General features: G+C 47.9%; 8 protein-coding genes across 8 annotated transcripts; 6 read left to right on the top strand and 2 right to left on the bottom strand.

The window, feature by feature from the left end:
* Positions 1-402: 402 nt before the first annotated feature.
* On the bottom strand, positions 403-1,959 carry zrg17 (putative zinc transporter; the record flags this gene model as incomplete). The annotated part of the gene is made up of 1 exon (XM_031150743.1): positions 403-1,959. One exon carries the CDS (start codon positions 1,957-1,959, stop codon positions 403-405), a length of 1,557 nt encoding a protein of 518 aa, XP_031005080.1.
* A 948-nt stretch (positions 1,960-2,907) lies between these two features.
* Positions 2,908-3,984, top strand: LHYA1_G005800 (Uncharacterized protein; the record flags this gene model as incomplete). The annotated part of the gene is made up of 1 exon (XM_031150744.1): positions 2,908-3,984. The coding sequence occupies one exon, from the start codon at positions 2,908-2,910 to the stop codon at positions 3,982-3,984; it is 1,077 nt and encodes a 358-aa protein (XP_031005060.1).
* Positions 3,985-9,750: 5,766 nt separating this feature from the next.
* Positions 9,751-10,682, bottom strand: LHYA1_G005801 (Cystinosin-like protein; the record flags this gene model as incomplete). The annotated part of the gene is made up of 2 exons (XM_031150745.1): positions 9,751-10,131; positions 10,191-10,682. 2 exons carry the CDS (start codon positions 10,680-10,682, stop codon positions 9,751-9,753), a joined length of 873 nt encoding a protein of 290 aa, XP_031005074.1.
* An 890-nt stretch (positions 10,683-11,572) lies between these two features.
* LHYA1_G005802 (uncharacterized protein) lies at positions 11,573-13,179 on the top strand (the record flags this gene model as incomplete). Its single annotated transcript, XM_031150746.1, has 2 exons — positions 11,573-12,210; positions 12,405-13,179. The coding sequence occupies 2 exons, from the start codon at positions 11,573-11,575 to the stop codon at positions 13,177-13,179; spliced, it is 1,413 nt and encodes a 470-aa protein (XP_031005073.1).
* Positions 13,180-14,140: 961 nt separating this feature from the next.
* On the top strand, positions 14,141-16,354 carry het-6_9 (Heterokaryon incompatibility protein 6,OR allele; the record flags this gene model as incomplete). The annotated part of the gene is made up of 2 exons (XM_031150747.1): positions 14,141-15,881; positions 15,951-16,354. 2 exons carry the CDS (start codon positions 14,141-14,143, stop codon positions 16,352-16,354), a joined length of 2,145 nt encoding a protein of 714 aa, XP_031005072.1.
* A 1,202-nt stretch (positions 16,355-17,556) lies between these two features.
* LHYA1_G005804 (uncharacterized protein) lies at positions 17,557-18,816 on the top strand (the record flags this gene model as incomplete). The annotated part of the gene is made up of 1 exon (XM_031150748.1): positions 17,557-18,816. One exon carries the CDS (start codon positions 17,557-17,559, stop codon positions 18,814-18,816), a length of 1,260 nt encoding a protein of 419 aa, XP_031005062.1.
* An 808-nt stretch (positions 18,817-19,624) lies between these two features.
* Positions 19,625-21,235, top strand: yjhC_0 (putative oxidoreductase; the record flags this gene model as incomplete). Its single annotated transcript, XM_031150749.1, has 1 exon — positions 19,625-21,235. One exon carries the CDS (start codon positions 19,625-19,627, stop codon positions 21,233-21,235), a length of 1,611 nt encoding a protein of 536 aa, XP_031005061.1.
* Positions 21,236-21,923: 688 nt separating this feature from the next.
* On the top strand, positions 21,924-23,519 carry LHYA1_G005806 (uncharacterized protein; the record flags this gene model as incomplete). The annotated part of the gene is made up of 4 exons (XM_031150750.1): positions 21,924-21,951; positions 22,009-22,287; positions 22,356-22,767; positions 22,835-23,519. The coding sequence occupies 4 exons, from the start codon at positions 21,924-21,926 to the stop codon at positions 23,517-23,519; spliced, it is 1,404 nt and encodes a 467-aa protein (XP_031005071.1).
* Positions 23,520-24,501: the final 982 nt, after the last annotated feature.

Consider the following 24,501-nt stretch of genomic DNA (forward strand, 5'->3'; position numbering starts at 1 on the left):
GATAACTTCTTTGCATTTTCCGTGGATTGTAAGGAATGTTGTAGCGAAGGAAAGAGGGAAAGGAGGGAAAGCGGGAAAGGGGTTGCATGTAGATGGCTTGCCTCTTCTTCTAAAAGGTAGGGGAAGGCTGAGTGAGGAAAGCTCGGGGGGAGCAGCGAGTTCATGGAGGGGATGTCTGGTGCTGTGCTGTTGTGATGATAGATATTCTTTCTTTCTTGGCCGCCTACGTGTATTTGAATTAAGGCGTATGATATGTATGTATATGGCGTTATAGCGAATTACCTCAGGTAGCGGGTTTGATATCTTGGGAGCAGGATAGGGGGATATGATATGTATTATAGCATATGGCAATACGATATACCTTACTTACCTACCTACCTCATAACACAAATATATAAACAATCACTTTTCAATCGTACACTGCACCGTAACTTCCCACTTCAACCCCGACCCCTTGCCATACCCACCGCCCAGTCTATTCCTAACCAACAATGCGATCCGCTCCCTCAGCTTCCCAACCTGCGTCTCGTCCCCCGTCACCCTGAGCTTGAGATTCGCCATGCACAGCCCGAAATGCACCTGCCAGAAGCGCGCTTCCTCCACACCGACCACCATCGGCTCGCGCACTACCTGCTGCATCACCTCGCTGACGCCCGTGCCCGAATACGACATGAGGAGCATGAGGCCCTGGGTCATAGCTAGGCGCGTGCCTAGGGCGAACATGGCGACTGCGGTGAGCGTGCAGAGCAGCCGGTCGAGCCAGATGTAGATGTTGATGGAGAGGAGAGGTAGGATGAGCATGAGCGTGCTGCAGGATAGGGTGAGGAGATGTGCGGGGTTCGAGAGGATGCCTGGTAGGTTGTCTAGGTACACGAAACGCATCGCCTTGCCGATTCTCTTGTGGTTGTCCAGCACCACGGCGCTGATCAATGTAGCTACAATACTCAACACGGCCGCACTATCTATACTGCCCGGACTAACCCTATGATGCGAATGTGGGTGGTGCGGCTGATGCGAGCCCAGGGATTCGAGGACGTGTTTGAGGTTGTGCGAGATCAGGTCGAAGGACATGAAGAGCAGGAAGACGGACATGGCGAAACCGGCGAGGACCTCTGCGCGCTCGAGCCCGAAAGGGTGGCGGATGGAAGAACGCTTCCAGACCTCGAAGTTGCAGAAGATCTCGACGGCCACGCAGATACTGGCTGATATGGCATCGAAGAATATGAGGTGCGAGAGCGCTGTCATGGCCAGGCTACCCGACGCCGAATACAGCACGTAGGCTGCAACCAGCGCGTGGCAGGCACACCAGAGGATGCGCAGACGCTGCGCTTTGTCCATGTTGGCCGTGGACTGCCATGCTTCGCGCAGCGTGGGCACGGGGAGTGAAGCTGGGAGGGCGAGGGGGGCGCGTGGTGGGGGTTCGAGGAAGATTTGGTGCTGGGCTGATACACTGCTGTGTTTGTATCTGTGGCCTCTGCGCTGGCCGATGTTCTTGGGGTAATAGTTAGCATATATTTCTTGTTCTGACAGCAGATAGAGACGCTGCTCGCTGCTGAACGGTGGTAATAGCCATACTGATTTCGCGATTGTGCTTAGGGGAGTCTCTTTGATGGTCTGTGTCTGGAAGTTGAAGGGATTGGGGTTGGAAGTGGAGGTGGAGTTGGGGTTGAGAGTGCCCGCGTTGAGGGGTGGAGGGCCCATGGTATTGTTGTTGTTGAAGTTGTTGAAGGTGGGTGTGTTTGCAGAAGAGGACATTGGAGAGCCCATTGACCCGAAGCGCGAAGGGAAGGTATCGGTCATGGGGGATAGCGAATTAGGGTCCAAAGCCATTGTCGAGCGTACGGTTCGAGAGATGCCATTGATGCCCAGTCCACCGCCCATCTCTTGCTCCTCTTCTCGAATTGGGGTTGGCGGGGTGGGTGTTCGCGGTGGCGCTGGTATGGGCAGGCTCGAGGCCATTGTTGCGCTCAACTGGCTTCCTTTCAAGGTGACATAGGAGAGTCTGGAATGGGATGTGAAATTACTTGTATGAAGCTATTCACAGATGGAGAAGCCACCAAGGCTGTTGTGTTTCGTTGATCTAATATGACAGGTCAGCATTAATCTACATGCGATGATTATCCGACTTGATTACCCCTGGCGGCGGCAAGTGGAGTTACTCCGTACTGTACTGTACAAATACAGTAGCGTGAACGCCACACTGATCAAGCCACATCTAATACTTGCCAACCCAACTTTATTCCGAGATCGATCAGTCTCTCCTTTTGCAACACCACGACGACTTTCCATGCTTCGAGAGATTGAACGAATAAAGCAAAGTAAGGCTGGTTTTACGCACGACCACATCCATTGTCTTCTTCTCATCAATATCAACTTCCATTCACACTCTCCAACGGCCTCGTCACTCCAAACTCTCACGTGGTGATATCCCTCCATTGCTCGACATTGTGATATCAAGCTGAAGGAAAGGAGGAGTTTGAGAGAAGATAATACTAAGCCCATATATTTGCACCACTTACGTGCGTCTTCCATCCTTCCTCGTCTATTAGTCACGGCTGTTAATATTCATAGGCTTGTCACGCTAGGACAGAAAGTTGCTTCGATTTATATCAGCCTTGTCTGCCTGAGATCAGCTCTCAACTTCATCGAAGTCGGTTGCCACACTCATTTTATCAAAGACGCTCTCTAGCGCCTCAAGTCAATTGGTATCTTGTTCCCAGCCGTCTTGAGGCTTATCTCCAATTTGGAGCCCTTCCACGTGAAATATTCGAGAGCTGGAGAGGTAGATAATAAATTCGATGATTTATAACCAACGCTAAAGTTTACCTTAGAAATCCCCAGCTTTCTATAGCCCGTCACTCGTTCATGGGCATGACCTCAAGGCTTTGAAACTGGAAACCCCGCAAAATGGAGAACTCACCCCCCGTCTCATCCAACGGCCTGAATGGCTCCCATTCTGAATTTCCCAGCGTACCGGGTGAAAAAATCAGTAATGACTCCCACGTTATTCACAAGAGAAGCCATTCAGGAGGCATCCTTTCCAAACTATCATTTCTAAGGACAGCCGGTGACAGCTCAGAACGGGAACCCCTGAGTCCCGAATTCACACCCGGCGATGATCGTATCTCACCAAAGAAAGGAAGCCGAGCCATGGCCGTAGCAGTTCAGCAACAGAAGACTCGGAGGAGAAAAGGCTCGCTAAGAAAAGCAGCCCTGTTAGGGAGAGGCGCTCAACGAGACAAGAAAGACACCAAAATGTACCCTCTCGATACGGGGGTCACTAGTATGTACGGGCATGAATCTCTAAGCCCAACGTCTCCCGAGGAATTAAACCAAGCGAATGGCTTTGGCTTGGGGATCTCTGCTATGACGCCCCGCCCCTCCATGGACGGTTTTGCAAGCAAGAACCCTCTCCTATCACCTATTACCCTTCCCATGGGAACAGACGATCATCTTGTGACATCCCCCACATCAGGCCCGGCAACCAGCCCAACACTCACATACACGTCTACAACAGACGAGGACGACATTCTCAGTATCCCCGACCGTAATCTCCCTACCCAACAACTATCCGCGGGCGCCGACTCCTACTTCCCCCCCAGTTCCGGCTCACTAACCCGGCGTCGCTCAGCGCAAAAATCAACCTCACCACTATCAATCGCCGGCCTGGTGACCAGTCCCCTCCCCGCCCCCGACGCCGAATGGGACTACGCGGAGACGGAGTGGTGGGGCTGGGTGATGTTGATTGTGACATGGGTGGTGTTTGTCACGGGCATGGGCTCGTGTCTCGGTGTCTGGAGTTGGGCTTGGGACGTGGGAGAGACGCCGTATGCGCCGCCTGAACTGGAGGATGATCCTACACTGCCTATTGTGGGGTACTATCCTGCGCTGATTATTTTGACGGCCGTGATGGCTTGGGTGTGGGTTGTGGTAGCGTGGGTGGGTATGAAATATTTTCGGCATGCTAAGATTAGTGGTGATTGATGTATCATTGTATGTTGTATATTTTACTGTATACTAGGTAACTATACCTCTCAAAGTAGAGTAGAGGCAAAATTTTAATACCGCTTTGAGCAGCACTGTGGAATGCCATCTTCAGTAACTAGGATTATCTTATCTTGTCCATCTACGATATGTCTTCTTTTCCATTAATTCACAACTCGCACTGGGTCCAGGTACATAGTCTATAGAGAGACCAGACGACTAGATAGATCCGTCCATTCGATTAGGTAACTATCCTTCCTGACCTGTTCTGACCTTCATCAACCACCATCTACACCCACTCCACTCCACTCCACTTGGACTCATACCTTGGGCCAAGCGGGGTAACGAGGATGTGGATATGTGTAAGGCTTAGAGCTTGGCTGCTTAGTGCGTATAGTGTAATCTGCAGCATGTAGACGAGAATCGAGACGCGAACTAGTTAGAGAACTTGGTAGTCTTTGAACTAGCGCCGGACCAGTGAATAACTACAGTTCAATAGCAGTTCTACCCCTATTGGACTACTTAAAGGGGGCGGGACAAAATAGAACAGATTCATTATGCTTTTTCGGTGCACCTCTAATTTTACCTATACTTCTTCCAAAATAAAAACATCCTAACTGTTCTAACACAGTGAACTTCTGTTCTTGCTCAAAACTCAGCTAGCATAGTGGCTCTCGTATTTATTTATCATAAGCAGTAGCCGGAACAACAACCAAACAGCACTTGCTTCTAGCAATCAGGCGCTAGTATAAGCTTCCAGTCATATTTTTAAAGACATGAACATTCTTAGAACAGACTGTTTAGTGCTGAACAATAGAGAGCTATGTCTTATAAATACCCTCGACTTTTCATCGAGATCCGTTCAAACTTCTTCCCCACCACACCAACACGAACACACACAACTCTTTACACACACCAGCACACCAAAACCTTGAGCAACGCGATCAACACACGCAACATGTCGGCCCATCCAAGCGAGATGAACAGCGCCAACAACTTATGCGGACTTTCAGAGTGGCCGGATGAACTGCAGAAGTCGGCGACTGAGGAGCAATCGACTGATTCGGATTCTCCTGGGCCATCAGCTTCGATGCCTGGTGCACTATCCACAAATCCGACGGTTTTTTATAACAACGGGACAAATTGGCCCACTACGAAATACGGTAGGCCTCCTCCACCAGAAATTCTGGTTGGATATCCTTGGGGATCAACCTCTTCAACTCCGATGTTCGGTAGGCCTCTTCCACCACGAATTCCAGATGGATATCCTGGGGCATCAACCTCTTCAACTCCGATGTTCGGTAGGCCTCTTCCACCACGAATTCCAGATGGATATCCTGGGGCATCAACCTTTTCGACTCCGATGTTCGGTATGCCTACACCAGGAAATCCGACTGGTTATGTAGCAGGGGATCATAGCTCGAGCCCTATTCCCGTCAACAAGTCGGAGAGAATGACTGCGGCGATTGAGATACTACGGTCCATCATCCTAAACCTCAAAGTCCAATTTGAGAGTGCAGACAAAATGAACGCAATTTCGAAAGAGTCCAATGCGGACCTGGGAAATGGTTCACGACGCTCTAGGACTGAAACTGTGGAGGCTGAAAACTATGAAAAGAAATTTAGCACCTTAGACACTCTCGTCCAATGCCTCAAGGCCGACATAAAGACGGCAAAGGTGCAGCACAAAAATACACTCAAGACCAAGATCTTAGGTCTCGAGGGATGTATCGAGCGACTCAAGAAGAATGCGGATGAGAGCAGGGAGGCGTGTAAAAGCCTCCGAGAAGAACTTGAGTGGGTCGTTATAGAGCCCGCAGAATACTTCATGGATATTAATGCTGCTTCCGGGCTCCGTCATATGAAGCATGATAGTGATATTGATGATATTATTAATCTACTTGATAGTATGGTAGTAGAGCCGGTAGACGAGCCTGAGCGTTGGGAGAATCCTCCGTTGTCCCATGGGCTCCAATACGGATCCGTATACCGCGACTTCGAGAATGCGTGAGCTCATGCAGGGGATAACAACTCTCTTTCATTTGTCGACAGCCCCAAATTGTGAGGTCCTTGATTTCTTTGCATGGTAGGTCTTGCGCGGAGTTTGTCTCCTGGGATGATTCTTATAAAGAGAAAACACAATGATTGAGCAAGAAAACAAAAAAAAAAAAAGAAAAAGAAAAATGGGTGGCCCGGTTTGTCTTTTCGGAAATCAGAAGAAATAACTTGAAAGGCCAAGTGGCTTAAGGGTTTTCTTTGGCAGCGTTGCTTTTTACAAAGAACACAGAACAGACTCTCATTAATACAAGACATTGCAACACAATATTTGACCCTTCTGACTTGAGAACTATGACTTGATGTGATAAAATGCAACGCTAAACAATGTGCTAAAGTAAACATACAGAAAATGAGCTGCCTACCTTAATAAGTTCGAGTTAAGGATATGGAGATACAGACGTGATTTTGACAGACTAAGACAGGATATCATAACCTGTTCATCAAGTAACAAGACACGCATAAAGGAACAGTCTCTACGGTGACACAGCCTAGTATCAATAACAAACTTGAACCGTTTAACTTCAACGGAATGGAGAATAGGAATTGGGCAGAATCTGGGTGCAAAATTCACCACAGAAGACCATATCATCATGGAATGCCAGACCTTCGAATTTGAGATACATGTCGATTCTGAGTGATTTAGTTTTGCTGTCAGTACTGGTTGTGTATTTAGGATGAAGAGGTTGACTGTTGAGTCCAAGCTAAATGAGCGTACTCAGGTGTACGAGACTACATGGCCTCCGGCGTATAGTTCAGAACGTCCTTAATGCTAGCGATTCCACCGTTCCCGTTGCTTTACCTTGCAACCTTCAACATAAACCATCCTGCATATTAAATAACAGTATTGTCTTTTGAATGTCGTCTATATGGGACAAGGGCGAAGCAATATTGAAGACTACATCTACGTCCCCTAATTTTTCTATTCCGACGACTTATCGAGGTCACAAGATCAATCCGATTCTATAGCCCCCAAATGGTACATAAACACTGCATGGCTGTGGCAGGGACTTGGCAAAGAGAAGCATCCATAGGGAGGAAATCTCTCGATTGCCAGCCTCCGATCTCGACTCTGGAGCTGTATGCTGGCTGAGGCTATAAGAGGACAAAACAACGGTTTTTGGAGTCTTCGAGATCTGATCAAAGGATGCAAATGATTCTCCTCGTCACTGAGGTGGGCCCTACAAAATGAGTGAGTCTGAACGGCTATATCTTTCATTCAATGCAATTCTTTCTTTCAAACTCTTAAGAGGAAGCGAGATTGCAACATGCAACAAAGAATGCCGATGCCTTCAAGTGGACACCGTTTTCCTTTCTGTTTAAATTGCTGCTTGCATCTATGTTAGCCTTACACCCGAACTTTGATCATTGCTTTGTTCTCAGCCGAGGCTCTTCATTTTTGAGGCTCATACTACGCGTTAATCACCTTGACCCTATTCTAGATGCTTACTGTTTAGGTAGGGTGTAGCGTTTTGAAAAGCGGTTGTTGGATGTTCATGTCCTCTTCATGTATGTAGCATGCAAGCTTGGAAAGAATACGCGAGGATATCTACTCTGTTCTATATCAGAATCAGAATAGAAAACAAGTCCTTATGTATGATAAATGCCCACTGCACCATGACAACCTACAAGCGAGATCTGCTCGGCTGAGTCTAAGAATAGGGGTAAGTCGACGAGCCGCAAAACGTCCTTGCATTCACTTGCTCAATGCCTTCTATTTGTTTGTTGACAACCACCAAAGCATTCCCTAAATTGGATATCAACACCTTGAATGAACGGGGCTGTGCAAACTTAGCGCACAGTAGAAGCTATTCTCCAGTCTGCTCAAACATACTTAATCCTCATATTTTTATAACATTTGCCCAGCCATCAACATCGTTCTAAACGCGGACTTCCCCTAGTATCATCAACAATGACCACTACGCCCATCAGCACAGCATCCCCCTTCTATACGCATCCCTTATACGTCAGATCGCACTCCCGCATAAGAAACACCAGCTACTCATCCAGCACATCAGGAATCCTCCCGCCTAACCCTTCCAAAACAGCAAACGACTATTCCCCATCTCTCGAACCCACCGTCCAGGCCAGCCATGCTCCTTCATTAAGTGCCTCTACATTCTCTACCTCGATCCAAGAGCCGAGCTCCGAGCCACCATCGCCGACATCCAGTTATGGCTCGCTGGCTAGCATGAGCATAAGCAACATACCAACCTTCACGCTATCCCACCCGTCCTTCGCACGCGCCCCAGCGCCCGAGTCTTGCAGCCGTGCTACCTCGCCAGCGCCATCCTCTGCGCTACCGGACTACAGTACACCCTGCTTGGTTCCAGAACCAAGCAGCACAGAAGCACGTTTCTTACCACTTAACCATACACAACCACTACCGCCATCGCAAGCACAACAACCAGGCAGCGGTGTTGGTGCAGGAACTGGATCACAGGGAAGGGGAAGCAAGGACTTAGGCCACCATCGCCGTCGCCATCACCACACCTCTTCAAATAACACGATCTGGGTCTTTCACTGCGGGCATAAACTCCTGCAAGGAATCCCGGATTACATCTTTGCGTCCCCTGCCTCTTCCAGCACTATTAACACAGACACAGACACAGACACAGACACCGACGCCAACATCGCCTCACTCCAAGAACGCACACCAGGCCTCTGTCCAGGCTGCATCAAGCGCGAGCTGCTCGAGAGAGCGGAGTACGAGCAAGCGCGGCGGATGTACGGGGGCCAGGTACGGATGTTCGAGCGGCAGTGGGCGGAGGCGAGGGAGAGTGGGAATGAGGAGGTGGGGGAAAGGATTGGGGCGTGCATGAGGGATACATTAGGGGAGCTGGGGAGGGTGATTTGGGAGTTTGAGAGGGGTTTGGATGGTTCAAGACAAACACGCCTACCCTCTATTGCGGGTTCCGGTTCCGGTTCTAGTTCAGAAGAAGCTAGTTTTTCCAAACGCCTCGAAGATGCGATTGAGAAAGCTACTATACTGCAACAGTGCGAATTGCGAATTTGAACTATTGCACAGCCTCACTCAAGAAAAGAGGTTTGCAGATAAGGGAGAAGATAGGGAAGAAAATGGGCATGTGGATGGGGACATGAAACGGAGAAAAACAGAGCGTAGTTGTAGGGAGTGGGAACGCATTATCGGGGATCTGAAACAGTGCTGGGCGTTTTATCGCGAGGTGCTTGAGAGTGACGTGGTGAATGTGGAGAGGGTTTTTGAGGGGACTTGGGGGAGGGCGTTGGAGATGGTTGGGGAGAGATATGTGATTGGATAGGGGGTGTTCAAACTTTTGACACCCCACTGTAGGGTCCTAGGGAGAGATAGATAATAGGATAGCATGGGATGTGATTAGGCTTAGGTAATAAATAATAGCATGATGTTTGAGAACTTGAGATTGATATATGTAGTGCAATACAGTATGTGTAGGTATTGGTATGAATATGAAACATGGGATGGTGAGAGATGCGGAATAAAGTATTTGTGGAAGATTGGTTTGCCTTGCGGACTGAAGACTGAAGTAGATATTGTATAGAGTATAATGAAGTGGAAATCTCCAAACTGTTTGAATGGGTGCGATGGGAAGTGATAGCGGGAAATAAGAAAACACGACTGTTGATGCAACAGTTGGGAAACATGATGCTTTGCTACGTTGATGATAGCTCATAAGTGTGCATCTAACTATTATCCAATGCTGCCTTTACAGTTTAGGAATTCCCATTCGATCGTTCCCCACTTGCTTCTCCATTTGCTTCCCCATTAAGTAGAGGTCTCTCTTCATCCTCCGAGAACGCCGTACCCCTATTCCCTCTATACACACAGTAATGCTGTATAATGAAGATAATATCGAAGAATACACTGATATTTCCCAACGCTAACTTGACCGGATTTCCCGTCACACCCGACCAGTCTCCCTGCAGATAGCTATCTATGCCAAGCTGCCAGATGGAGAGTATTCCGCCAACAAAGTCGAGAAGAATCTGATATATCGACCAGCCGTGCGTGGACTTGTTGTGGTAATTCGTCAGGACTTGAGGCATATACTTGACGAGCGTGATGATGAGTTTCACGTAAGATACGGCGTAGATCTATACCCAAAGTAATTAGTACGTATTCGATTTCAATAAACAGATGTCGCGATTCTTACCATATCAATCACCGCCCATCCAGTCTTCGGATCCGGATCATGCCTCGCGGCTACAATGATAGCCACAATACCCACACCGAGAAAGCTCCCTACAATGATGCCCTTGATCCCAGTGCTAAGCCTGGCCCCCGGACCCGTCCTCCCCTTCCTGTCAAACCCCCACAGCCCCGGCACGAACTGCGAGATGGTGATCAAGCACGTCAGAAGCGCATGCGCGGCGAACGCCAGATCGTTGATCTGCACCGTGGGCGTCAGTCCATGATGTCTCTCGGCATACTGGTTGCGGATCTGCGGCGAGTATAGGAAGGCCGTGTTCGAGATGAAGTATGCGAGGAAGCCGACGACGTTTATGGCGGGGAAGTCGACCGTTGTGCCTGTGGTGGACCGACGGCGGAAGTTGAGGATCGGTTGTGGGTAGAAGGACAGTGACCAGCAGATGGTATAGACCCATCCGAAGATGGAGGATACGAGAAGGAAAAAAGAGGCTGCCATTTTGGCAGCGTGGAACTATTCAACTCATCGGGGACTGTATGGAGGACCTATGTATGTATGTATGGACAGATGATGTTGAAGGCAAGAATGGACCCTTGAAATGTCTCAAGGCGTGAGATTGTCACGTGTGAGTGACGAAGAGTCCTACTGTATGCGTGGCCTACCATCGCTACTCGTAATCGATTAGCGTGGTTTAATGCTACGGTAATACCACCCTTTTTAGATGGTTAAACTATATGCATGTAATCCGCTATCGTATCTCGAGAAATAGATTCACAGATCAGTCTACTAGTATAAGGCCATTTTTCTTATTAGCCATAAACAATTATATCCCGCATTCGGTCAATCAACCACCTCTCAGGGTTCTTTGCTGGAGCGATGCAATATACCTCTGGAAAGATTAAAGGGATGGCCACCTCGAGGTGGGTGACATCTTGTGACGGTCTCTTTCGCCTCATAGTTTCTAGACACCCTCTGACTTGCATTAGCTTAGCCTTATACCTATTTTAGCCATGCATTTTACTAGATCTTCTCTTGGTGTGGTGTCTTGAGCTGTTTCGCTGCGGGAAGCATAAGGTAAGATAGGTAGGTAGGTAGGTCTATAGGTAGTCTACCTTGGTATATAAGGTAGGTACCTAAGGTAGGTATCATAGAATCCTTGTCGACTTACCTTCAGACAGGCCGCATAGAGAGGATTCTAAGCTTTCTTTAGCCTTACGCCAGCTTATGGTGACGGGTCCTTATCAAGCGAGACGAGACATATTCTTGCCCCTACCCCTCCCCTTTAGTCGGATAACAACATCAGCAGCGTTCGTTTGTTCTTCTTCAGATCTTACATCCTTTTCTTCACCCATTAACCTTCCAATTTCACATCATAGGCCCCATCTACAATGCCACCTCTCACATTCTTCGATCTCCCGGGCGAGATACGCAACCAAATTTACCGCCAACTCCTCCTCATCCCCTCTCTCTCAACCCCGCGCCTCCTTGGCGACCCCCCAATCTACCCCGCCATCCTCTCCACATGCCACAAAATCCACTCCGAAACCCATCCGATTCTTTACGGCAGCAACACCTTCCTCGCACACCCTAATCTCCTCACTGCGCTCCCCAGGCTTCGTCTCTACTACTCCACCATCAGCTCCCCCATCCTTATCTCCAGAATCCGCCGTTTCCACATCCGCGTCCGCTTGGACAACGATCCGAATTTCTCTGCCCAAAAGGCGCAGGAGAGCTTTACTGGGGTCGAGGAGTTAACAATTGAGGTCTTCCAGGCGCAGTATGGGAGCTCAGATTATAAGGTTTTGAGGCTGTTTGAGGGAGTGAGGGGGGTAGAGAGGACAAGACTTTATGGGAGTATTACGGGGTTTCCGGAGTATGCTGAGTGGTTGCAGAATGCAATGTCCACTCCGGTGGGAAAGGAGGTGGATTTATTTGATAGGGAGAAGGTGTTATTAGAGAAGGCTGTACATGTAAGATCTGGTGATGCTTATGATATCTGGATTGTCAGTGGGAGATGGCATGGCTTGTGAATTTAGGCTGACGAATGTATAGCATGGGGGAAGGTAGGACCTCTGTTCTGTGAATATCTACTTGGGAACTTCTCGCGAAAGTTAATGCTTCGGTTTTCCACATCCCGACACGACGCATTCCCGAGTCAACAAGGTATCAAACACTCCACCTGGATCTTTGACCCTCTACATCCCCCGAGACATCCAACAGCATAGTCAGCATGGATCAATACAAAGATCATACGCTGGCCGAGAAGGCAATGGAGCAGAGAGAAGAGAGACAGAGCCTTCAAGAGATGGAGGAAGACGCAGTGTATCAGCTGCTGGGTGCACCGATGCCGGACAGATGGGCTCTGGGCATGAATGCCATTAGCCATGGGGAAGCAGATTGTATGCCTATGAAGGCCGATGCGCACCCACAGCTTACCGAGTACCCAGCCCAACCTCGAACTGGCAATACTCCGTACCAACTCTCGATTCCTCGACAAACTTCCAATCGAGATTCTGAACGACATCTACAAGTACTTGCTGTACAATCTTATGCTTGCAGATCTAGCACACGTTACGTAGTTCCTCCGGGACTATCAGGCTCCAAATATGTTGCCTATAATTGGTCTCCGGCAATTCTTCAAATATGCCGCCAGGTTAACGCAGAAGCCAACATTGTCCTATACGTGTTTAACAAGTTCCATTATGTGGCTACGGGACCTCACAACCATCTTTCCTCTTCGCGGGAACGCCAACGAGTACTCATCGAAATAACCCTCATTAGTAGGTACTTTCGATACGGGTGCAATCCTACGATGTCACAGCCATTTCAAACCCGTTTTCCCGTTGCCAAAAAGATCCGACATTGGAGAGTTGTCATCAACCCGCAACGCGCGTCAGATTGTCTCCCCCGATCTGTCCTCGGCGTGCCAATTTATAAATGGATTATAGTATCTGAAGAAAAGCAATATTCTGCACGCTGGCTAGTCGATGTCTAAGGTGGATCGTTAATTGTTTATTATTCAAGCTTATACTGCCTGCTTAATAGCCTACTTCTATTACTTCTCTACACTAGATTAGCTGATTATCACATTCTAATCTGCCTGCTGACCTTCTTATCTAGAGGGAGGGATAAAATTAGCTAGCTAGAATGGATACTAGATTGGGTAGAACTATCTTAGCAATATAGCTTATCTACTTGAATAAAGTGAATATCAAGAATAAGGATTTAGTAGTAATTATTAGTAATGCTTTAAGTATGATAATATATAAGTTGTAGAGTATATCGTATTATAGATTGCCATTTATGCGAGGATTTAATAATAATAATAATATATTAATCCTTAAAACCGCCGCGGCACTCTATGTAGACGCCGATTAGCTAACCTATAGAGGTATAACGGTGAAGTAATGTTAGTCTCGACATGGGTATACGAGTACCCTAGAACACCTGATTTCAACATATCATAACTCTTGCTGAATATATCAGAAAAATATGATTTAAATATAGGAGTGCTATCTATAAATAGGCGAATATAATCATTCTCTTTTTTGGAACTTCTTTGGCTATTGTTCTTATGATGTAGGGTTGAAAAGTTCAGATCCCTGCAACCGCGCTAACATTACTTCACCGTATCCATCCCATCCCCGCGCTACCAAGGCAGACTTGACGCTCGACAGTCATTTTCCTTCTTTATCTCGCATCATAAGCATATCAGCCTTGTTAATGAGGGACAATCTGTCTATCAATCAGCATCAGTCCATGACTGATTTCAAGACACCGACAGTTTATGTCCTGGTGATAAACTGACAACGCCTATACAAAATACACTTGAACGATTGACACGGTCAAAGCAGACGACCTCACTTCTGTTCCTATACAAAACAAAAGCCGACTCTCTAACCTTTTCCATTCTTCCAGGAGCTGTTACTGTTACCTGGCAGAACCACGATATATTAATGGCTCCATATATCTACACGGATCTCCAAGCCGCAGCAAGCGATTTGCGGCTGGTGGCTTTACAGCCAGGCAGTTACAACGATATTCTAGAATGCAACATTATTCATTGTCCGCTCCTCGAGCCAGAGGCGGCGGTCAAGGATGAAAGGCTACCTGTCAGCGAATTGCAGAAAACTCTGTCAGATGGCTGGACAGTGGATCAAACTTTGGATGGACGATACCTGTTCATGAGCCCACGCAACTCGGGAATCCCGAATTCTTGGCAGCATCCAGATGCGAATTGTGACCCAAAAGCGTATGATTTGCCAAAGCGTTCTGCTGACGATACCGGGTGGCACGTACCTCCATATGAGGCCCTGTCCTACAGCTGGGGGACCGCTGATAACGAAGAATACATCCACATTACTGACCCAGCCGACCCCCTTCAAACGCCATCCTGGCTACGAATCCGAGCAAATCTAGTTAGTGCATTAAGACATCTTAGATATCCTGATCGGCAACGCCTACTTTGGGTCGACGCTATCTCTATCAACCAAACCGATGATGGTGAACGCGGCCGAGAAGTCAAGCGAATGAGCCAGATCTACCCACTTTCCGACAAAGTTATAATTTGGCTAGGTCCCGAGTCCGAAGACAGCAAGCTTGCGCTAGAAACCTTACAGTATTTCAGTGAACAGGTGGAATACATTATCTCTCATCGATGGGGCGATGCACCAAACGCGCAGGAGCGCGACTGGTGGCGAGACGGGCATACTCTGCCTTACGAAAAGAAGACCTGGGAATCAATAGATTCGCTGCTCCATCGGTCATGGTTCGAACGTGTCTGGGTCTTGCAGGAAGCTCTTTCGTGCAACCGAGTGCAGCTCCAATGCGGGCGAGACACTATCTCATGGGTCAGTGTGCGCAAGGCATTGCTGGTTCTCAGACAGAAAGCAAGCATACTGCCACCTGAAATCAGAGGCCGCCTCTTGCCATATGCACGGGGCTTGATGGCGCCACCACTTGCTTCATCCGAGCACTTGCTCCTCTGGACGCGAAATCAGCAATGCTCAGACCCTAAAGATAGAATTTACGGAATCTTGGGCCTTCTAGACCCTAGGATTGTTGCCAAGATTGAGGTAGACTACTCATTTCCGGTCTGGAAGGTATACTCGCAGCTTGTGCTAGCTGAGAAGGAAGTCTACCAGAAGTTGAATATGCTTAACCACTGTAACATATTAACGCGCTTTGAAGGATGCCCATCGTGGGTGCCAAACTGGTCTCAACCGGTTGAAGGTGCAAATACGGGGTATTTGAGCATTCGAAGATTTTATGCTTCCGCACGTTCTAGTGCTGTTGCAAAGCTCATCAAGCCGGCTTATCATCTGCAAGTCGTTGGGAGACGTGTTTCTACTATCTGTCGTGTGGGCCGCAATTTGACTGGTACATTTACAGAAGTCATCGATGAGATCTTTGAGTGGGCACCAAAAGAGCCACGCAGCAACATATACGTCTCAGGAGGACTTTCCATTGATGCATATGTTGAAGTGCTTGTGCGTGGCAGGACTAGCGACAGAGCCCAGGGCGATAACCCGTGCCCGTCAATCGGGCGACTCAGTCAGCTCTTGACTCAAGCAATAACCAGCACTGAACTCGATGACGAAGTTGCACGTGAATTCAAGGACTGCTTTTTCATGAACGAATGCCTCTTCACTACCAGAGAGGGGTACCTGGGTGTTTCCGCAAAAGGTCTTCGTGAAGGTAAACTCTTATTTTAACAACTTATCTCTCGTCACTCACTAGTCACTACCATACTAATTACTAAACTAGGTGACGAAGTTTCTGTAATTCTTGGATGCGACTTCCCCATGATCCTACGGCCTAGAGGTTCTAACCAATACGAGGTCGTTGGGCCATGCTTCGTATATGGTTTGATGCTCGGCGAGGCCTTGAAGCCGCCCTTAGAGCCGCCTTGGAAAGATGTGCTACCTGTTACTAGAGGCTGGGCGTTATCATACTTCCTCAACTCCCAGACAGGGGAGCTGCTGAAGAGTGATCCAAGGCTTGGATTATTACCTACTGGTGTGGAAGAGGTGACAATGCTCGATCCGTTTTTGCCGCCTTTCGTATTCAAGAATAAGGAGAGTGGACACATAAGCATGAACGATCCGAGGATGTCAGCAGAAGCTATCAAGCAACGAGGCACCGTGCTGGAGACTTTAGAGCTGATATGACGACATTGGTTGCACTTCCAGAGGATCTGTGTCTTGCTTGTATGGTTTTACAATGTGTGCAAAAGAGCTGATTCTCCTATACGATCGTTAATCTCCTTCGTACAAAACAGAGGTGTATGTAGCTCGCCTGGGCAGCACAGTAGACGTGAGTCCCTTAGGCTTCATACTATACTAGTAAAAGGGAAAGGAAAAGGATAAACTTATAATAGAGTTTTGCCAAGTCGACTTGAAATCTAGCTAAGTCGACTTATATTATACTAGTTTAGGAACATATTATATAGCATATATATATATACAAGCCTACTCGCCGAGTACTTCTACCACAGCCGAAATATAGAGGCATCTGAGATACCTAGTAACACAACTTATATATATGAATCGGGTAAATTAAATTATAAAATTATAATGTATAGAATGCATAAATAAACGCGAAAAGTAACTTGCGGCCCTACCTAAATTGTTAGTAAAATGAAGTCACTTGTAGAGAACGCGTTGCGCAACTATTATAACTGAAGGTATATGCTTAGTCATATAACTATAAAAGCTTTTAGCTGGGTCCCTAAATCCTAATTATTGTAACACTTACTATTATATCCTTAACTTATATTATATCTCCTTATTATAGTAACCTTTTATAAATCTATAAGCATGCTAATGCCTATATAGTCACAGGCTGTCTCGCTAGGTACCTCGGGTGCCTCTATATTTCGGTGGTGGTGGAAGTACTCGGCGAGTGGGCCTGTCCGTGCTTAATGCTTCCCTGAAGTGGCTAGCGTAAGTCGACTTAGCAAAACCCTTATAACACCTCACTGTAGCACTCCAAAAGAATTAACCTGCCCAACAATCACACTTTCAGGTACACCTGCTAACATATCTTCATGAATGGAATTGCCTGGCTGCTTGCCGTGATACTGGCAGGCTGCCACAGACTCATACGATGCTTCGAATTAGCAACCAGCTTCGTCTCTAACCTATCTGTTATTCATGCTGCAAATATGGATATATTGGTGGATCTAAGCTGGCATGCACCCATTTCCTCGACAATCAACAGCCTCAATTCAGCGATAAATGGCACAGGAACTTATGGCTTTGTTTTCAATTCTTCTACACTACCAGAGGGAAGCTCATATGGTATCGTGATTTTCCTTTCTTTTCAAATTTTGGTATCTCACACTTACTTAGGAACGTACAACTGGTGCAATATGCCGCATGCACGGCGCACCGAATATCCAAAGGTGAATTCTTCGTATGATCTTGAATACGTCGAGGTACTTCACCGACACCATAAGCGCACCCCCTATGCTGCCAATACCTTTCCAGTCGAGGGTTACGCATGGTACTGCGACGATGAAGCTCTCTTCTACTACGGTGCACCCTTACCGACCCACAGTGCCAATCATTCTGCCCGCACCTACTGGAGCGTATACACCTCCTCATCTAATCCTCTAGCACCGCGGGGATTTAACGGAACTTGTCAATTTCCACAAATCACCCGTGGAGGGCTTGACGACAGCTGGCAGCATGGCATTGATCTGTACGGCGTCTATCACGACCTGCTTGGGTTCCTGCCCGAGAAATACGATCCAAGTACTGTCAGTTTCCGAGTCACGAACAATGTTATCACTTCGCAAGTCGCCAGCATGGTTACGTCGGGTATGTTTGGCGGTGAAGCGCATCAGAACTTAGCCTTGCTTGTTCAGCCTGCCAGCATCGACAGTCTCGAGCCCGCATACACTTGCTCCACGGCGAATAACAATTTCTCAGCGTATGGCGTCGGTAGTAATGAATCAGGCTGGACTTCGCATCTGAATGCTGCCTCTGACTTATTCGCAAATCTTGATACCATTAGTGGAATTTCGCCTACGGATTCAGGCTTTCACACGTCCTTTGACCATTACTTCGACAACCTCTCTGCGCGGCTCTGCCACGCAAAGCCGCTGCCCTGCAATATCAGCAACCCGTCTCTCTGCGTTACGCAGGCGATGGCTAACGAGGTGTTTCGTTTAGGCCAGTACGAGTACAGCTACCTTTACCGCGACGCCGGGGCTCGCACACTTGAGTATAGTACTGGCAAGTATGGCATCTGGGTCGCGGAGCTGGCCCAAAATTTACGACACGCGATGCATGCAACTGACTCGGCGAGTACCGGTAAGAGGACGAGCAGTGGTATTAGATATCGACACAACATCGCCCACGACGGAAGTGTTAGTTATATATTGAGCATCTTGCAGATCGAACAGATGGTGTGGCCAGGCATGGGAAGTGAGCTGATATTCGAGCTGTATAAGAAGAAAGTGGACCAGCGATACTACATCAGAGTGTTGTGGGGTGGACAAGTGCTGAGAAGTAGCAACCCGACACTTGGTGTCTTGGACATGCTTCAGGTAGAGATACTCCTTGCCTATTTTGACGGGCTTGTAGGTCAGAGAGCAAAGAAGATACCTAGCATCTGTAGCTTGTGAAGTTTGAACAAGTACATATCCTGTAATTAATATACACTACTTGATCATCATCAATTCAACGCCAGTACCCTTTTCGAGGCGACGGATTAGTTTATTCATGCTAGTGTGAGCTAGGACAGAATTCCCGGCGGACATTTTAGTCGCTGGTGTAAACGTTCGTGCAACGCCCTTCTCGAGGTATATCACTGGCTACGGCTGTGATGTGAGCAGCGCGTCACAAAACTCAGATCTTTCAGAGCAAAGTAAGTATACATACAGAAACTCAGATTTGTTTTTGGAGGCCAAGGGTGATTAGCTTGTATAGGTTTCAGGGAATTTGTTGAACAAAGGCATACCCCCCAGCGAATTATATACAAGCAGAATATACCGGTCGCCAAGGCGGGAACGGGAGCACTACTACCCTAGACTTATATATAGCTGGAAATCGAGATCGTCCTGGTAGTACCAAGGCTTTTCATCAAGTACCTTAGTAACTTAACAGCAATATCTATTTCTGAAAGTTATTCGCGCTGGGGCATATATGGGTAATGTGCGGTTGAAGATCTTTGGGAGGGGAAAATCCGTTTTTAAAAGCACGTTATCGACGATACTTGTACTGTACTGTATGGGTGTACAGTACAGCCCGGCCCGGCCCGGTCACAGGTGAACTAACTTAGTCAGCCACTCAGCCTCGTCAGCCTTCCTAGTGCAGTGGGCTGCAGTTTCGTACGTGGTGGGAGAACCAACTTCTGTTTATACCTCGAACAATCACAACAAATAGCACCACCCGCCTTTAAAGTCAGTGTTTCAATCTATTGACTATCTCGACATGGCCGAGGTAAGACACATCGATGCAGAGAAATTGACAGCGTCGGAGCGAACACGCCTTGCCTCTGCTGTCCACCGCAAACCCCGATTCCTCATTATTGGTGCAGGCCGGCGTGGAACCGCCTATGCGTCTGCTGTGGGACGAGAGAAACTACCAGCTATCATCGCTGCAGTTGCTGATCCTATCCGGTCAAAACGGACTTCGTTTGGGAAGAAATATATTTGGAAGGACGAGGCACCACGGGAGGACCAAGATTTCGATTCGTGGCAGCAGTTTCTCAAATACGAGAGGAGCCGACGAGAAGCTGAAGCTACCGGTGAGAAGGTATATGCTGGGGTTGACGGGATCATCCTTTGCACCCAGGACCAGACACACAAGGAGATCCTGCAGGCGTTTGGTCCCTTGAGATTGCACGTACTATGTGAGAAGCCGATTGCAACCACTCTTCGGGACTGCGAGGATATATATATCAGCCTCGGCGGGGCTAAGAGTCCAGAGAAGATCTTCTCGACCGGTCATGTCCTACGATACAGCCCGCATAATATGCTTTTGAGGAAGCTCCTGCTGGAAGATAGGGCGATTGGGGAGCTCGTTTCGGTCGAGCATACAGAGCCGGTCGGTTGGTTCCATTTCTCACACTCTTATGTACGAGGAAATTGGCGCAAGGAGTCCACTTCCGCCCCATCACTTCTTTGCAAGTCTTGTCATGATATCGATTTCATATTGTGGCTACTATGCTACAAGACGGATTTCGGCGAGCCGGTGCATATGCCTAGCCTGGTATCATCAATGGGCAACCTATCACTTTTCACCAAGCGTAGAAAACCGAAGGCAGCTGGAAATGCTACTAATTGCTTCTCATGCTCTCACGAACAGAACTGCGACTGGAGTGCCAAAAAGATGTATGTCGAGAAGCTCTATGACAAAGGAGACAGAGATTTCCCGGTCGTTGTCGTCGTCCCGGATATTGAGGAAATCATTGCCAAAGATGGGACGGAGCATGGGCGTGCGGTACTGACTCAAGCTCTTTCTTCAGACTACAACGCCTCTACACCAACAGCCACGATCGAGTCCAAGCAATGGTATGGTCGTTGCGTGTGGGAGTCCGACAACGATGTACTTGATGATCAGATTGTTACCCTGACCTGGGATGATGACTCTCGCTCTGTCAGTGGTAAGGAATTTCCCGACCGCGGTCCCAAGACCGCAGTCTTCCACATGGTCGCTTTTACAGAAGCACAGTGTGAGCGGCGAGGTAAGATCTCGGGAACCCATGGAGAAATACAGTACAATAGCAAGGAGATTCGAGTCTACAAATTCGACAAATTCCTAAAACCAGAAGAGGTGAAGATTTTCACACCTCCAAAGGCTGCGGGCGGTCATGGCGGTGGTGATGGTGGTCTGATGAACGGTTTCTCAAAGGCCGTGGAGGCTTCCATCAACGGTGAACTCAGCGTAGAGGAGGCGCAAGCAAAATATGTTGGCTGCACTTTAAAGGAGGCATTTATGAGCCATGCTATGGTCTTTGCTGCTGAAGAAGCTCGACTTGAGAGGAAAATTGTTGATTGGCAGGATTGGTGGGCGAAGCTGGAGCAACGGCTCCTTTCCTAGTGAAGTTACCCTACAAATCACGCTAGATGAATTTCACTACCTGGATATTTGCAGGTTGCGGAGACAGAGGTGTGTGTTACGGCGATAGCGATCACGTATATGTTTGAATCAAGGCGACAGGGGTCCCCAATCCGTTGCCTCTTACAGCCAGCAGCTTCAGCTATTTCGGGATTAGTAAATGATAGGTCGCTGGAGATCATATCACCGATTAGCTCAGTCTGCGATTTCGCAAGGTTTGGTGCCATATTAGAGCGTGTATTGTCCTTGAATGATACAGCTCAGCGTTGCTGTTCATGACAACAAAGGACACGATGCTCAAAGTTACTATAACAGCTGCATAGAGTCCCACATCCTCCCACAAAAGCAGCAACATTCGTCTGACGTGATAATTGATCCGCAACAAAGGATACGATATACGATGCAAGATGGTCATCCTGACTAAGGAGCCTTGGCAAGGAGAATAATCAAGTGCGTATGTTTTAGAGTCACGAAGCCGCAATCGCTCCTTACATTAGTAAAACATTTAGATGTAATATAATTTAAATATGTTTTTGGCCGTATTCATTTAAAATATTGATAGGGGTTGAGGAGCAAGGCAAGATACGAGTCCGCCGGATTTCACTCGGGCCGGACCGGGATCAAAATAGACTTCCAGAACACCTTATTTCTACATCAAATAACCACAAATATGGTCACCGCCATCTCACCTAGGCCAAGTAAGTCCTACAGATATACAGACATGCCATAGCAAGCATTGGTTAATCCATATACAGAGCGGCACAACCTAGCATTTATCGTCAACAGCTCCATAGACAAGCCTGATGCAAAGGCTCGGCAGCTCATCAGAAGCCATGTCATGCGCGACAAAAACCGACGCAAACCACCCGCCGATGCATCCAAATTGAAGTCATGGATAAATGAAGAGAGTAGCCAGACATCTGTTGCCCTTTCCGATCTTTATTTTCCTCTCCCTGTGCATATAGGCTCTGGTATGCCGCTGACTCAGCTTGCATGTGATATGCCCCCTTATGCTTTGGATCTTGTCTATAAATGTAAATTCTGACTTCACATATTGCAAGTATCGAATATGGGATTCCTATGCTAATATTTTGGCTGGTAGTTTTCACGGTCCTCTTGCAGCAAATGTACCCCATTGAGCTGTGTCTGTCATTTGACCTCCAGCACTCGGTATGGATCCAATACCTCGCTCTCGATCCCTTATACTGTCACTCCCTGCTATGGACAACCCAGACATATTTTGACTGGCTGAACGGCTCGGGAGTCTCGCCAATTCAAATACAACATGCGCATCAGACGCTGGTAGGGTTACGGGAACGCTTGACCCTTGATGCCGAGCTGGCTACTTCGGACGCTACTATTGTTGTTGTGGTGAGCTTGATTATGATGAATGCCTTTGTGGGCGATTACAAGTCTGCGAGGAAGCATGTGAGGGGCTTGCATAAGATGGTCGAGATGCGGGGGGGCGTCAGGGCGTTTGGGGGGAACACTCAGATCCAGCTTAAGATGTGCAGGTACGTGTTCGCTCGTTGCACTTGCGTGCACTTCACCTCATTTACTAACCAGAGTCTCCCTCCTCAGAGCCGATCTTGCAATGGCGATTTTTACAAATCGCAAGCCACTGTTCTTCTCCGATGGCATTTGCTGGGAGCCGTACATTGCGAAGAACACCTCTCGCAAGACTCTCCCCCCGCACATGGCGGCATTGGATAGCAATCTCCTACACATCTGGGCTGATCTGCGAGAGTTCACCAGGTCCGCGAACCTAGCGTTTCAGACTGGGCAAAAGATAGACTGTGTTCTTTTCCAGGAGATCCTGGTCTCGGTTCAGTACCGGCTGCTGCTTCTCGATGTGAGCGCTGGTTCGTTGGATGAAGTGGTGCTTGTTGGCATGCTGGCTTTTGCGACAAATATCTTCTTGCAGATGCAGGGGCTCGGAATGAGATTTGACAATTTGTCTGCGCGGCTGAGGGGGTGTGTATCTGGGCTACAAGGCCTTGGGGATGATGCTACGGCAGAGCTCAAGTTGTGGCTCTTGTTCGTTGCGTGGATGCCTGGCGGCGCATCCAAACAAAATTCTTGGATTGGGGCTGAATTAAAGAAGACCCTTGGGATTCTTGCTCTGACAAAATGGGAAGTCGTCAGAGATAGATTGAAGCGGTATCTGTGGATTGACGTTCTGCATGATAAAGGTGGAAAGGATGCTTTTAAAAACGCAACTGAAAACTTACTGCAGACATTACGCAGTTCTGAAATCGACATATAGGGCTCAAATATCACGAAAGAAAGCTCAAGATTAGTCGACATCTTGATGGGCCAGAACTACATACAACAGAATTACATAAAACTGAAGAAGTATCATCCAAGCGCCTGAATGACGTCGTCTTGAACAGGATTATCATTATTACAACTGGTCACGACCGACCAAAACAGCTGTCTTTGCAAACAGGATCTCGTCACATCTCGCGGTAGAGCCGAGCTTTGCAAAGCTTTGGGTTTGACGAGGTTGATAATAACTTTTTGGGGGTCAACATACGCTGCGAACTTGATAATGAGGTAATGGAACAGCAGCTTGGAGGAGGCATATTGCTCATTGTTGTTCCATCTCGCGGGGTTATCGAAAGATATCAGCAGTAGATTTTCGTGGCGGTTATGGATTTTGGCCGCGAGGGCTATCCCGGAACCAACGACCAAGAGACGGCCGGGAGTCTATGGAGAGATTTCGCTTTGAGGGCTGGTAGGATGAGAATGCCGAGGAGCGTGGACAGGTATTGAAGTCGACATGGATGCTTTCTCGTGGCCCATGCTGTTCACAACTTCAAAATCCTGCTTGACAAGCCCTTCATTCATGATCGCGATGTCGAGTCTCGTCGGTTCATTTACGCGTTCGGTAATGGAGAGGTTTGCAATTGAAGGAGAATGGATCGGAAAGAAGCTGGGACGTCATTTTTCATGCAAGGAACTCGGACACAGAGCAACTAAACAACCGCTTCATTTCAGTAATCATGGATTAGGAGAAGTCGAATTGATTGAAGCCATTGTCACTTGCGGGTTTGCCCTATGGACAGATAAATCGCCTTGGCATCGCTGCCCGAGCTTGCGTCGTGTGGCGTTGCGTGGTAGGAGTAGGAGGGCCAGTCAGAGCATCGACCAATACCTATTTTCACGATAATTTTTACTTGTCCATGCGCATGATAAGCAAGCGCTAAACATTCTCGTTGCCATACGTATTCTCATCGGAGAATATT

This window comes from Lachnellula hyalina (assembly GCF_007821495.1).
Source record: "Lachnellula hyalina strain CBS 185.66 chromosome Unknown contig00073, whole genome shotgun sequence".
NCBI lineage: Eukaryota > Fungi > Ascomycota > Leotiomycetes > Helotiales > Lachnaceae > Lachnellula > Lachnellula hyalina.